Here is a 13,236-nt window from a genome sequence, read left to right on the forward strand (position 1 = left end):
TACTGCTGTATACCTCTGTAAAGTGCCCATTATGCATCTGTACTGTTATATATCTCTGTAAAGCGCTGTGTTATGCATCTGTACTGTTGTATACCTCTGTAAAGAGCTGCGTTATGCATCTGTACTGTTGTATACCTCTGTAAAGCACTGCGTTATGCATCTGTACTGTCGTATACCTCTGTAAAGTGCCCCATTATGCATCTACCCTGTTGTATACCTCTGTAAAGCGCTGCGTTATGCATTTGTACTGTTGTATACCTCTGTAAAGCGATCCGTTATGTAACTGTATTGTTATATACCTCTGCTGAATATCTGTTCTGTTGTTACGGCTGAAAAATGCTCTGTTATGCATCTGTCCTTTTGTATACCTCTGTAAAGTGCTGCGTTATGCATCTGTACTGTTGTATACCTCTGTAAAGTGCTCCGTTATGTATTGGTATTGTTATATACCTCTGCTGTATATGTGTTCTGTTGTTACAGCTGAAAAGGGCTCCGTTATGTATCTGTACTGTTGTATACCTGTGTAAAGCGCTGCTTTATGCATCTGTAATGTTGTATACCTCTGTAAAGCGCTCTGTTATGTATTGGTATTGTTATATACCTCTGCTGTATATCTGTTCTGTTGTTACGGCTGAATAGTGTTCTGTTATGTATCTGTCCTTTTGTATACCTCTGTAAAGCGCTGCTTTGTGCATCTGTACTGTTGTATACCTCTGTAAAGCGCTCCGTTATGTATCGATATTGTTATATACCTCTGCTGTATATCTGTTCTGTTGTTACGGCTGAAAAGGGCTCCGTTATGCATCTGTACCTGTACTGTTGTATACCTCTGTAAAGCGATCTGTTATGTATCTGTATTGTTATATACCTCTGCTGTATATCTGTTCTGTTGTTACAGCTGAAAAGTGCTCTGTTATGCATCTCTCCTTTTGTATAGCTCTGTAAAGCACTGCGTTATGCATCTGTACTGTTGTATACCTCTGTAAAGCGCTCCGTTATGTATCGCTATTGTTATATACCTCTGCTGTATATCTGTTCTGTTATTACGGTTGAAAAGGGCTCGTTATGCATCTGTACTGTTGTATACCTCTGTAAAGCGCTGCGTTATGTATCTGTCCTGTTGTATACCTCTGTAAAGCGCTGCGTTATGCATCTGTACTGTTATATACCCCTGTAAAGTGCCCCGTTATGCATCTGTCCTGTTGTATACCGCTGTGAAGCGCTGCATTTTTGCATCTGTCCTGTTATATACCCCTGTAAAGTGCCCCGTTATGCATCTCTACTGTTGTATACCCCTGTAAAGAGCTCAATTGTGCATCTGTCCTGTTGTATACCTCTGTAAAGTGCTCCGTTGCTTCTTCAAGCTAGGCCGCACTCAATAAATACCATAACAACAATAATAATATTAATATTAATAATAATATTAACCCAGGGCAGTAATTACAGTCGAGAACATGGCAGAATCCTCGCCGGCAGACAAAGCACCTTCTTGTTTCAGAGACCGTGAAAGAGCAATGCCAAACCAAGTCCCATTACACAGCGAAAAGTTACATTTCCCAAGCTTATGAAATGGAAATGTGTGCATCAACATGTCCAGCCGAATCCCTGCAATGTTGAAGCCTTGGCTGGAACACGGACATTGCTGAGAACAAGTATCCCCGAGCATCCACAGAAACGAGTCAGAGGGAGGCCCCTGCGGCCCGGGGCGTGTCTGGGAAAGTCCGCTCTGTGACACAGGCGATCGACTGCACTCTTTAGGCCAGGAGCGCAGGTGCAGCAGGAATTGTTGGAGTGCTTTGGTCGACATTCATTGGCTGTAGCAGCGCGTCACTACAGAATGCGATTCCGAGAACATTTCATGACAGAGAATAAGGCAACAAGACGTTAAACATTATCCTCTGGGGGCTTTGTTGTGTGCAGTTTCTCACAAGCAGTGCACATACTGCCTTGAACTTTATAACATTGACGCCTGATGTGATGTTATGTAAGTAGTATTCTATGCTGTATTGGTTACCGCCATAGTGGCGGGGATTGGCTTTGGAGTTTATGATTGGGAGGGCCTGGGTCCAAATATCCCTAGTTATAATTTACGGTGGGTGCTCAATGGCCAATGTGGTTTCATTTTAAAGGCATTTCTAAGTGTGGCGCTAGAGATTTTCTCAAAAGATGTGCTTATAAAATAGTAGCAGAAAGGTGTATGTCTGGGCAGTCGCCTTTCTTGTCGAAGCAAAACCGAATATAGAAAAACACTTTATGGAGTTCCTCTACAATAAAATATTTGTACAGTAAGCAAAGTGCCACAGTCTGAATTTCCAAAAAGTGCACATTGTTTTTTGCTCAGAGGCCCTCATTAAGGAGTGGCAAAAATGCAGCAGTAACGCTATTACCACTGGCTTACCGACCGTCGGTGCTAATCGCACCGAAAAGCCCTGTAAAGTCCTATGGACTCTTAACAAAATGGGGATTTACAGCCTTACCACTACTCGGAATTGCGCCGGACCGAGTTGTTGTAACACTATTTGTGTTGGCAGTATCCTGACGCAATTACCGCCGGGATACTACCAAGGCTGTGATGAGGCCCAGAGACAAAATCCTCCTGCATTTTTAACAGCCTCGGACTACCTCCCTCCTTATATGTATCATAACTGTGCATGTACGATGACTAATGTTTAAATCATTAAGGAGTTGCAACTTTTATCAAGTGCATAAACTTCGAAAGGCCTCATCACGGGTTGGGCAGAGCAGTAAAAATGCAGCAGTATTACCGCCGCATTACCGCTCCACCCAATCCCGAGTTTGGGTGGAAAGTTGCAGATTTAACTCCAGTTTTGAGCTGGAGGTAAATCTTGCCACTTTCTGGCCATTTGCGGTGCAATGGACCCAGTTGGAAATGGGGACTTCCGACCCCCACTGCAATTCGGGATCCGGTGGAATGGCGCCGGACCAAGTTGTGGTAACGTTATTTGTGTTGGGCAGTATCCCAGCAGATATACCGCCGGGATACTGCCCAACTTCTGATGAAGAAAAGTGTCACAATAAAACATACTTGAATTGAAGGATTTCTTGTATTGTCACCCAAGGTTCTGAGAGTCAATTAAAGTTGACAATCAGCAAGATGGGACTACTTTCTGGTCGTGCGTAGCTAAAGGAAATGAGAGATGGAGCAACCGATAATCCAATGTAATGAACCCAACGTACAAACCTTTTACAAAAATGTGTTCTATGATCTTGTTATATGATCTGGCAATAGGCAATCAGTGCTGTGTCGCGCCATTCCCAATGATTCCAGGGAATTCTGAATTATTATTGTGTTTCAATAGGTCAAAAGGAAACCAAGCGGCTATCTTTGATGGTCTGTCATCTGATATATTGCATATGCATATCTGCCCTGTCTTCTATCCCTAGCTTCTGCAAACAAAAGGTATTCTAGTGCTTATCCACAAGAGCAGGAAAGGGACAATTCAAGGTGCAATTACCCAGCTCAGGAAAGGCCTATGAAAATGGCAACTCTTGAAAATCAAAGAACGGGCATACTCTAATAACCAAATTCCATATTTTATAGCTATATTTAGAGTATGCCAATCAACATCAGATCATTGTGTCTTATTAGGTTTCTTATTAGAAAAACACCAAGTTTAGGCAATCTAATTCTTATACTGTATAAACAAGACTTGGTTCCTTAGAATTTAGTCATGTGCCCTTGTTGTCAAAGAGAGAAAGCAGGCAGAGAACACTTTTTCTCCAATGTTAGACATACGGTTTTTAATTATACAAAGTTTCTGATGCACCCTTTGTGATTACACGTGTTTCGACGTCTCCAGCATCTTTTTCAAATCAGGGCTGATTCTGTCACCATTTTACAAATTAACATTGCATTTACAAAACAAATAATTAAACCACAATGATTGTATGAAAATAGTATTGAAAACACATTTTCGTTACATAAATTCATGTGAAAAGGTGGCCATTGAGGGAGGGGGAAAGGTAGGAGTGTTTAGTGATGGTTGCGAATAGAAAAGAATACACCAAATAATGCATTCACAAATAATAATTGAAAAAGAAAAAGAAAAGAAAAAGGGTCACATTATTAGTGATTGATATCCCATTCCACTTTTAAATCTTCAGTGCACAAAGAATCATAATTGGCGAATCAGATGAAAGGTACGTTTAGCTCTTACCTATTAATGGTGATTCAATGTTCATATTACATGGTTTAGGTTTAGAGTTCATGGGTTAAATCCCTGAAAAAAATATATATATGATCCAACCCATTAATGAGCTGCCTAAATGTTATTTCGTAATGTTCATTTCAGGTAGTTTTAGTGACCATTCCATTATTTCAAAAGTTTCTAAGATGCCTTCCCTTTTTGTCTAATTATTACGGTCTAAGAAACATATTTTTTCCCCTTTTCCTTAAATGGGAAACATCCTAAATGTTCTACCCCAAGATGGTTAAGATAGACATTATGAAAAATGTTCGAAGTGTTAAAAAATCGGGACAACGTTATTAACGTAATTACAAAGTTTAACTTCGAAATCCCGAAATCAGTTTTAGTAATTCATTTTAATTCACATGAATTTATGTAACGAAAATGTGTTTTTGTATATGTGTTTGCTGACATTAATCACATTCTGTCAAGTCAGATTACTTCCATATATATTAAAATGAATTACTAAAACTGATTTCTTGATTTCGAAATTAAAGTTTGTAATTATGTTAATAATATTGTCACGATTTTTTAACACTTCGAACATTTTTCATAATGTCTATCTTAACCATCTTGGGCTAGAACATTTAGAATGTTTCCCAGGAAACATCCTAAATTTAAGGAAAAGGGGAAAAAAATATGTTTCTTAGACCGTAATACTTAGACAAAAAGGGAAGGCATCTTAGAATCTTTTGAAATAATGGAATGGTCATTAAAACTACCTGAAATGAATATTACCAAGTAACATTTAGGCAGCTCATTAATGGGTTGGATTATATATATATTTTTTTCAGGGATTTAACCCATTAACTCTAAACCTAAACCATGTAATATGAACATTGAATCACCATTAATAGGTAAGAGCTAAACATACCTTTCACCTGATTCACTAATTATGATTGTTTGTGCACTGAAGATTTAAAAGTGGAATGGGATATCAATCACTAATAATGTGACCCTTTTTCTTTTCTTTTTCTTTTTCAATTATTATTTGTGAATGCATTATTTGGTGTATTCTTTTCTATTCGCAACCATCCCTAAACACTCCTACCTTTCCCCCTCCCTCAATGGCCACCTTTTCACATGGATTTATGACAACAAGGGCGCATGACTAAATTCTAAGGAACCAAGTCTTGTTTATACATAAGTCAAACGGAGGATAGGAGCCAAGGGAACTCCGTTGGTACACATGTCATGCGACCGAGACTGGACAGTTAGTAATTATTTAGAAGGGCGCTGAGGTCCACTTGGAAGGTAACCCAACATAACAGGCTCCTCATCAATTACCTCATTCTTATACTGATCTAATTTTAAGATCTTAATTTTTTGTGTTATATGTGCATAATTAATTATCGAATACAGTGCAAATCTTCACAGTATAGGAACGTGCCTAAAAGGGTGCACCTGCACAGTATGCATCTCTAGTCCTAGTAAGTCTGTTTTCTGGAGAGGAGGAGTTGACCCTGCAGGTACTCTAACCTCACGCGGAGCACCACTGAGTCGGCGCCAAATCTTTGACGGCACTGGCAGCATTTTACAGGCACTCTGACAGTCTGTCTATACTGTTTGCTGGAGAGGAGGAGCTTACCCTGGAAGTAATCTAACCTCACATGGAACGTCGCAGAGTCAGCGCTGAGTCTTTGGCATTGGTGGCATTGGCAGTATTTTACAGGCACTTTAACAATCTGTCTAAATCAGGGATGTACAACATGCGGCCCGTGGGCCGAATGCGGCCCTTCAAGACATTGTTTATGGCCCTCCAAGTCACATGAGTTTAACAATTAAGTGTTGCCTGGCATAAAGTTGGTCAGTCACTAAGTCTGTCATGTCGGGTGTGGCACGCTTCTGTGGTTCCTTTTCTGTCTTTGCATCATGAAACGTACTGTTTTACTTCTATTGAAATCATGATTTCAGTCGTATAATACAAATACATCAAAGCGGGAATGGCTTTAAACGGCTATGCATCTTGGGTTATAGTATAGTAAAAAATAAATAAAAAGTCCATCTTAAAACTCATGTTTTTTTTCACTCAAATCACCTATGCCCATACCACTCACACATTCCCATCGATAGTGCGGCCCACTGTATGGGACGTGTTGTACATTCGGCCCTCCAGCAAAATCCATTGTGCACCTTTGGTCTATACTGTTTGCTGGAGAGGAGGAGCTTACCCTGAAAGTACTCTAACCTCAAGGGGAGCATCGCAGAGTCGGTGCTGAGTCTTTGTCGGTCTTCGGCGGCTCAGAGGAAGCTCAAGTGCTTTACTGCAGGTACTCTATCCCCTCTTCCAATTATCTAAGCCAAGCCGGTTGGAGCCTATATTGACACTTACTACGGTTTACAGCTTTCTGATTAAGAGCCGTAACTGACTGGTGAAAACCTGCTGTGAATCTATGTTGGCATTTGTTGTCTATGTCTGCAGGGGGAAAATAACAGAAAAAACATAATACAAGGAAGCCCCTTAACCCTTGCCATCTGCTGTTCCCAATCTCATACTCTGGTGACTGCGGGGTTGAACCTCTGGCCCTTTGTGCCAGATATGGTGCAGGGATCAAATATAGTTTTAAAGATCAAGGCCTTTTGGCCTGAGGAGCCAGTCCAATCTAGACTACATTCTTCAGCCCACCCCTCAAATAGCTGGTTCATCCTCGAGGATACCACCTGAGATTTGCTGGACAGCCCAGCATGAGAGTATGATGAGGGTCACTCTGGTTCATTCTGTTTCTCCTTTGGATCCAGGGAGCTAGATTACTCCCAGGAAAGAATCGTTCCCTGACGATCTAAGGAAATGTCCGACCCCTATGTCCCAGGAACTTCAATGCCTTTCCAGAAAGAAGCAAGGGGAAACAAATCACAAAGGGGTGCAAAGATGTTTAATCCGCCACCTATTGTCACCTATAGCTGGGCAGAAATGTGCAGACTATTTCCCTAAATCCTTGTGCTCAAGCACACAAATACGAGCTGTTAATTCTAGATTGCACCCGGATGAATGGGTTAACTGACATGAGCATTATTGAACATGCGGATGCAGCCATTGGCCTGGTCACTCTTGATCCCCACAGAAGTGTGAACCAGCAGACATATGATGCTTTGCGCCTGGGGTCTCCAATGTACCTGACCGACTTCTATGGCTTAGGGGGCAAGGGGAGTAGTCTCTCCAATCCCATCTGAATTCACTGAGCATACAGATGACGGCCCTATTCATCACACACTCAAAGAAACAGATGACAAGGTTAAGCTAACATCACCTGGTCTGTCTGCTCTCAACATGGTGTTGAGCTCCTTTGTGCTTCTGTATGAGAACATATGGGAGAAAGTAAAAACCCATACAATAATGCTGAATTCTATTAGTCTAAAGGTTCAAGAGTTGAAGATCTGGAAGCATGCCTGGGGCACATTGTGCCCAATGGCCCCGTTGGGATTTTAAACAAACCTGTAAGCATCCCCATTCCGAGAGATAACGAGGATGAGTGATTGTCATCAATGAGACAATCTTGGAAGATTTTGTCTCAGCCGCCCACACAACCAGTACGGAACCTTGAGTAGGGAGGTTGTAACCTTGGGCTCAGAGAAGGGGGGAGATCAGAAACCTCCAGAGGAATCAATTGTAGCCAAGACTATAATACCAAAGAGGAATCAAAAGTAGAAACACATCAAAAGGATAAATATTTCCTCTAAGTGGATCAAAAAAGTGGGTCTACCAAGAAAGAATCCAATACAGTTGCTGACCCCTCTGTTGCTTGCTTGACTTTACCCACTCAGCAAAGACGGTAACTCTCCAAAGACACTCCCCGGTTGTAGTTCCTCTAATGAAAGAAGATAACTGCATGTCTAATCTAGTGGAAATATCTAACAGGATGCACCTGTTTTGTTGTGTCCATAAAAAAATCATACTGAGGGTGCAACAGTTGAGAAGTCGGCAGATAAGGCTAACGAAACTCCACAGGAATGCCAACTCCAAGGGGAAAACCATGGACGAAATAAATTCCCTCAGACCGTTCCCTTGCTGACTCAATCCTTGGTAACGGCTTCTTCAGTTAAGTCGATCAGGGGACCAATGATAGTGGGGGTGCAGACGGAAGGATGTGGACTTCCAAATAGCATCGTCACACCACTCGCCCCCTCTGAAATTCCCTCATTGAGACTGGAGAACCGCAACCCATTAGAGACTCAGAAAATTGGATTACAACCAGCTTATTGCTTGACCATGGATGTGTTTGCTGGAATGAGTTTGCCGGCTACCTTTATCAAACCTACCCCAAACTTTCTACTGATGGTTACTCAACAAACCCCAGTGTTTTGCTCTTCGCAGGTTCCTTCATTGGGATCCTGCCCAGATAGTGTTTCTTCAAACTTGGTAAACTCTATACCCCCACGGATACTGGGGTCCCCATCAACATCTGGAACACCCCCTCCTATGGAGTAGACCTACAGTTTCCTCTATGTAAGGAAGAATCCTATAAAATGAAAGTTAAATTAAGGGAACAGGGTCTTGCTAAGCCTTACAGTTCTCAGTCTTTTGGAAAGAGTGGCCCTCCTGTAGACCATCTTTCCGTATTTCCCATGTTGCCCTTACTTTCGAGAGAGATACCTTCTCGACGTATTTTGGGCCCAGGTTTTTCCAGGGTTGCCCACCTGGGACGAAATTTGCTCAGTTTATCCAGTCTTTTGAGTGACACTGTCCCAGTTTGGTTAAATCGCTCTAACATACTTTTGATTTTTGCTGAACTTGGTCAATTACGATCTTTGTGTTCAGTGGACATTGATAGTGTTTTTTCCTGTAAGAGGGGACACAAAAAAAATGCTTGTCTGTATTTTGGATCCAGGCTGGTGACCTGATACTGTCTCAGAAGGACAATTTGTAGAGGTTGAGTTGCAATGTGCATCAGTGAAGTGATCTTGGCTTTAACTCGTCTCCCCTTTGGTTAAACGTCTCAGTGGGGCAGTGCAATACTAATTACGGTAACCCATGTCTGGGCTATGGTTGGGGATATGAAGGGATGAGTGAGCAAGCAAGGCACACTGTGACTCCAGCTTGGGTTCAAAGGAGGGGACGATGGCAATAGGAGGGCCACGTCCCTTTTCATGTTTTCCACACATTTAAATCTCCTGTCCTGGAACTCTCGAGGCAACAGCCATCTCTTAACCAATGTGGAAACCATGGAGAGCTTGAAAAGGGGATCCGTTATCACTACTAGATGGCTTTTGCACTTTCACAAAGGCAGCAAAACCCAGTGCTGGGGGCCGGGTTCATCACCCTGAGAGGTTATGAACTCTATATATGGGATTCTAGCTCTGGAAGTTATTACCCCTGATGAGAAACTGAGCATCCTATTAGTAATCATTTACTGGCACAGGGGATTGGGTGTATTGGAGGATGTCATTAGTGCCCTAAACAACCTTATTTCCACCTGGCAGATGAAGAAAGGGTCTCAGCAGGTCATTTGGGGGGTCACCTAAATGCTAATTGCCTCCTACCCAAAATTACAGCTAATATGTGGGACATGCTGCCAACCTTAATGCATTTAAAGCAGAAATCACAAGCTGGGTAGCAATGGCTTTGTGCTGCGGACTCTTGAGGGCTTAAACTGTTGAATGATCAGTATTCTGTGGGTAAAAAGTGGGTGGGAACTCCATATGATTTAGGGGTACTAGTGAGTCAACATTGGACTTCATATTTGTGAGCCATTCCCTCTTTGAGCTATACACTGAGTTCAGTATTGAAAGAAATTCATGAAGCGATCATTGCATTCTCTATGTTACATTTGAAGTCAACTTTAATTATAAACCTACCCAGCAGATGGAGGCATGTGCACCAGATCTCACTGTCTCAGCAGGTCACGATGGGATCAGGTGGATTCCACGCAATATCATTTCCTTAAACGGCGATTTAATTAAATCTTGCCACCGTCTAGGGCTACAGGCCTGATGGGCCTAACTAACAACACTTTTAGAGCTGACCCCTTTAACTTGGCAAATGCTCTGGTTATTCTCTTTAAGAGTATGACTGAGCTACATTTTCCTCCTCCATCCTGGCACACTGCCATAGTGGTTCCTATTTTCAAGAGGGGAGAAAGATCTGATCCAAGGAACAATTGACCAATATTCCTTTTGGACTCGGATAGTAAGACCTTTGCTTCGCTCCTGTTGCCCCATTTGGAGACATGGGCCAAAGATTTCCAATTTTCCAGACAGGGTTTTGCAGAGGACACTCTACCAACCTCAATGGATTGGTGGTAAGGCATCCAAGAAAGCGCCTGGTCAGATAGAACAGTTACTACGTATGTGGCATCAATAGATCTATCAGGTGCCTTCGATCGGGTGGACCGCAGGCCCCTGTGGTGGAAATTGGATTCTTAGGGTATGCTGAGTAGCATGTTAAAACTCATTATGGCCCTTCATGAGAAGTCGCGGTGAGGGTTCGACTGAATAGAGAGGGCCTTATCTTGGATTTTATTGCTACTCCTTCCGACCTAAGGAGAGGATGTAAACTCACTCCTTTTCTCTTCAATCTGTATGCATCCGATGTACCAACGTACCTAAGGACGGCCTCTCTGGTCTCTCCAAAACTGGGCAATGAAAACATCTGGTTAGCATACGCAGACAACTTTTTGTTGTTTGATCATACATGCGTTGGCATAAGGAGGCTGCCAGCTGCTTTCTCAGTATTTACTGGTCAGAATGGCCTATTAATTAATTCCTCAAAAACTAAGATCCTCTGCTTTAGTACAGGGCATAAAACAACTCCTTTAGCATGGCCGGCTGAAAAGGCCATTCTCCCACTTTGCTCTAGTATAATTTACCTCAGATTTTTTATCTCGGCTTGCCCCCTCCACGTAACCTACAACAAATTGTCTCACAAAAGGCCTCTCTCATGTTAAATCAGCTGGCAATTGTGAACCAAACAGTTGGTCGCTATTCGATCAAACTGACATTAAAATCCTATGAGGGGAGATTTGTACCTAAAAACATTTATTGCCTTGAATTACATTTTAGGTTGGTACCGAAATGGTTGGATCGAATAGAGTCTAAGGTTTGGAGTAGACTACTTGGAGTACCAAACTGAGTTCCCATTGCAGCAATTAGGTTTGAGTTGGGGTTAACATGTTTAAGAGCACAAGTACAGTGGAACTGCCTGCAATTTTATTTAAAACCTTTGTTCCCTATGCATGCCTCACTATATGAGGTACTGAGTAAAGCTATGGGTGTGATCCCGAGGGGTAACAGAGTAAACTTGTTGTCTGAACTCTGCATATAGTAGAACTCTATTCTGGAAGAGTTAAATGTGGACACAAAGTCCTTTGTTGACAACACTGATAAGGTAACTAAAAAATGTTATACGATCAAGACTGGGTTGAGACCATTGATTAATTCCACAGTTATAGATCTATGAGTCATTTGAGTCATGGGTATAAAAAAGGGGCACAATTCCTTTGTATTTAATTTTGTTCCCCAGTATTATTCAAAGAGCAGTGTTCTTATGCTTTCGTTGGAACCTGCTTACCACTCTTGAGATTCTATAAAGGAGATGGAAAAATGGAATGGACGAACTGTCTTGTAGATTCTGAAAAGTCAAGGAGAATACAGAAACGACTAAGCATTTACTTATAGAGTGCCGTGCAATGAACAATTTGCGTACAAGGTATTTAGGAAAGTTGTTCCTCTCAGTACATTGGATACATACTGACTCTCTGTGTCAAAGATGTTTAAACTCACCAATTGTGTCTGATGTGTTAGCCGTTGCATGTTTTTCGTAATGGATTGCCCTCAGTTTTATATAATCAATTGGGCAATAGTTTTCTAACCTGTTTGATATTCTTCTTTTTTTACTTCTTTATAGTTCTTTTTTCATTTATTTTCATAATAATTTTTGATGATATTGATGTAATTGTGTATCGATTTTACACTGTATGAATGTATTTGTAACAGTTGTAAAGGTTTACTTGTTAAACCATAAACACAATTTTAAATAAAATTTAAAAGAAAGTACAGACACCTGTTTATGCTGCCAAAGTTGATCTTTTGATTTTTTATTGTTCTTACTTTTCTACTTCAGGTTCCTCTCAAAAGATCTAAAAAGAATGTAGTGTCTGGTCTACAACCCGAGACGATGGGAGGCATTTGATAGCAGCAATATCACTTTGTGGAAACCACCAGTCTATGGAGCTCTTCAACCACCATGAACTTGTCATGCGATAATAGATCACTGAATCTCCAGCCACCTATGAAAGTATGTCCAAGTGCCAACCCTCTCTTTCTGATCCGGACTTGCCCTGTGACTGATCCCCAATTGTCTTTTTTTGAAAATGAATAAATGTTACATTGTTAATGATTATGATCACTTATTTGTAACAATAAAAGCAATGCACACTGTTATCTGTGGGAGGACTTCATAATTTCTAGGCCAAGTATGCATGGTGCATAGTGGCTGTTTGATGTAAGTTCTATAGCTAGTTATTTTGATTTTGTGGCAGCATTCTGATTGACTTGGGTATGTTGTGCGGGAAAGAGTTGCCATGTACATAGATGGCATTAAACACTACAATACGTTCTGAGTAAAGAACATGTTTTTGCTTCAAATAAATAATGCACTTTAATTTCAAAACTTTAAAATGTTTTTTTTAATTTGTCATTGAGGAGCAACCACTGTTTATTTATTTATTTATGTATTTATTGTATTTGTGATAGCGCCCAGATCCGGAGGTATCACGGCACTAAAACGTTAGGTGGGGAGAGGGTTCCCTAAACCTAGATGTATGCAGAATTTGCCATGGCATCGGGTGTAGGCCTTTTAAGTGCCAGCTTTTCACAGACACTTTCAGATTTGCACACCCTTAAAGTGCAGTTGCTGGGTCCCGAAGTTTGCCGCAAAAGCTTATTGCATTGAAGTGTAGAAGGTAAGTTATATGGGGCTAGTGCAAAGCGAATCACCATTCCCAAAGTAATGCTGTGTGCGGAATGGCGTCCTGCACCACAGTATGTTATGTGTACATTGAAAAATGGAATGAGTTTTTCCTTTAGTTTACTT

General features: G+C 41.3%; 1 protein-coding gene across 1 annotated transcript in view; it reads left to right on the forward strand.

Moving 5' to 3' along the window:
- LOC138514462 (uncharacterized) overlaps positions 1-12,584 on the forward strand; it is a 791,313-nt gene extending 778,729 nt beyond the window's left edge. Inside the window, exon 12 of the mRNA XM_069629962.1 lies at positions 12,265-12,584. Coding sequence (XP_069486063.1) covers positions 12,265-12,333 — 69 coding nt within the window. The 3' untranslated portion in view covers positions 12,334-12,584. The remainder of the gene's footprint in view (positions 1-12,264) is intronic.
- Positions 12,585-13,236: the final 652 nt, after the last annotated feature.

Source organism: Ambystoma mexicanum, chromosome 12 (assembly GCF_040938575.1).
Source record: "Ambystoma mexicanum isolate Mex_15411 chromosome 12, UKY_AmexF1_1, whole genome shotgun sequence".
Taxonomy (NCBI): Eukaryota; Metazoa; Chordata; class Amphibia; order Caudata; family Ambystomatidae; genus Ambystoma; species Ambystoma mexicanum.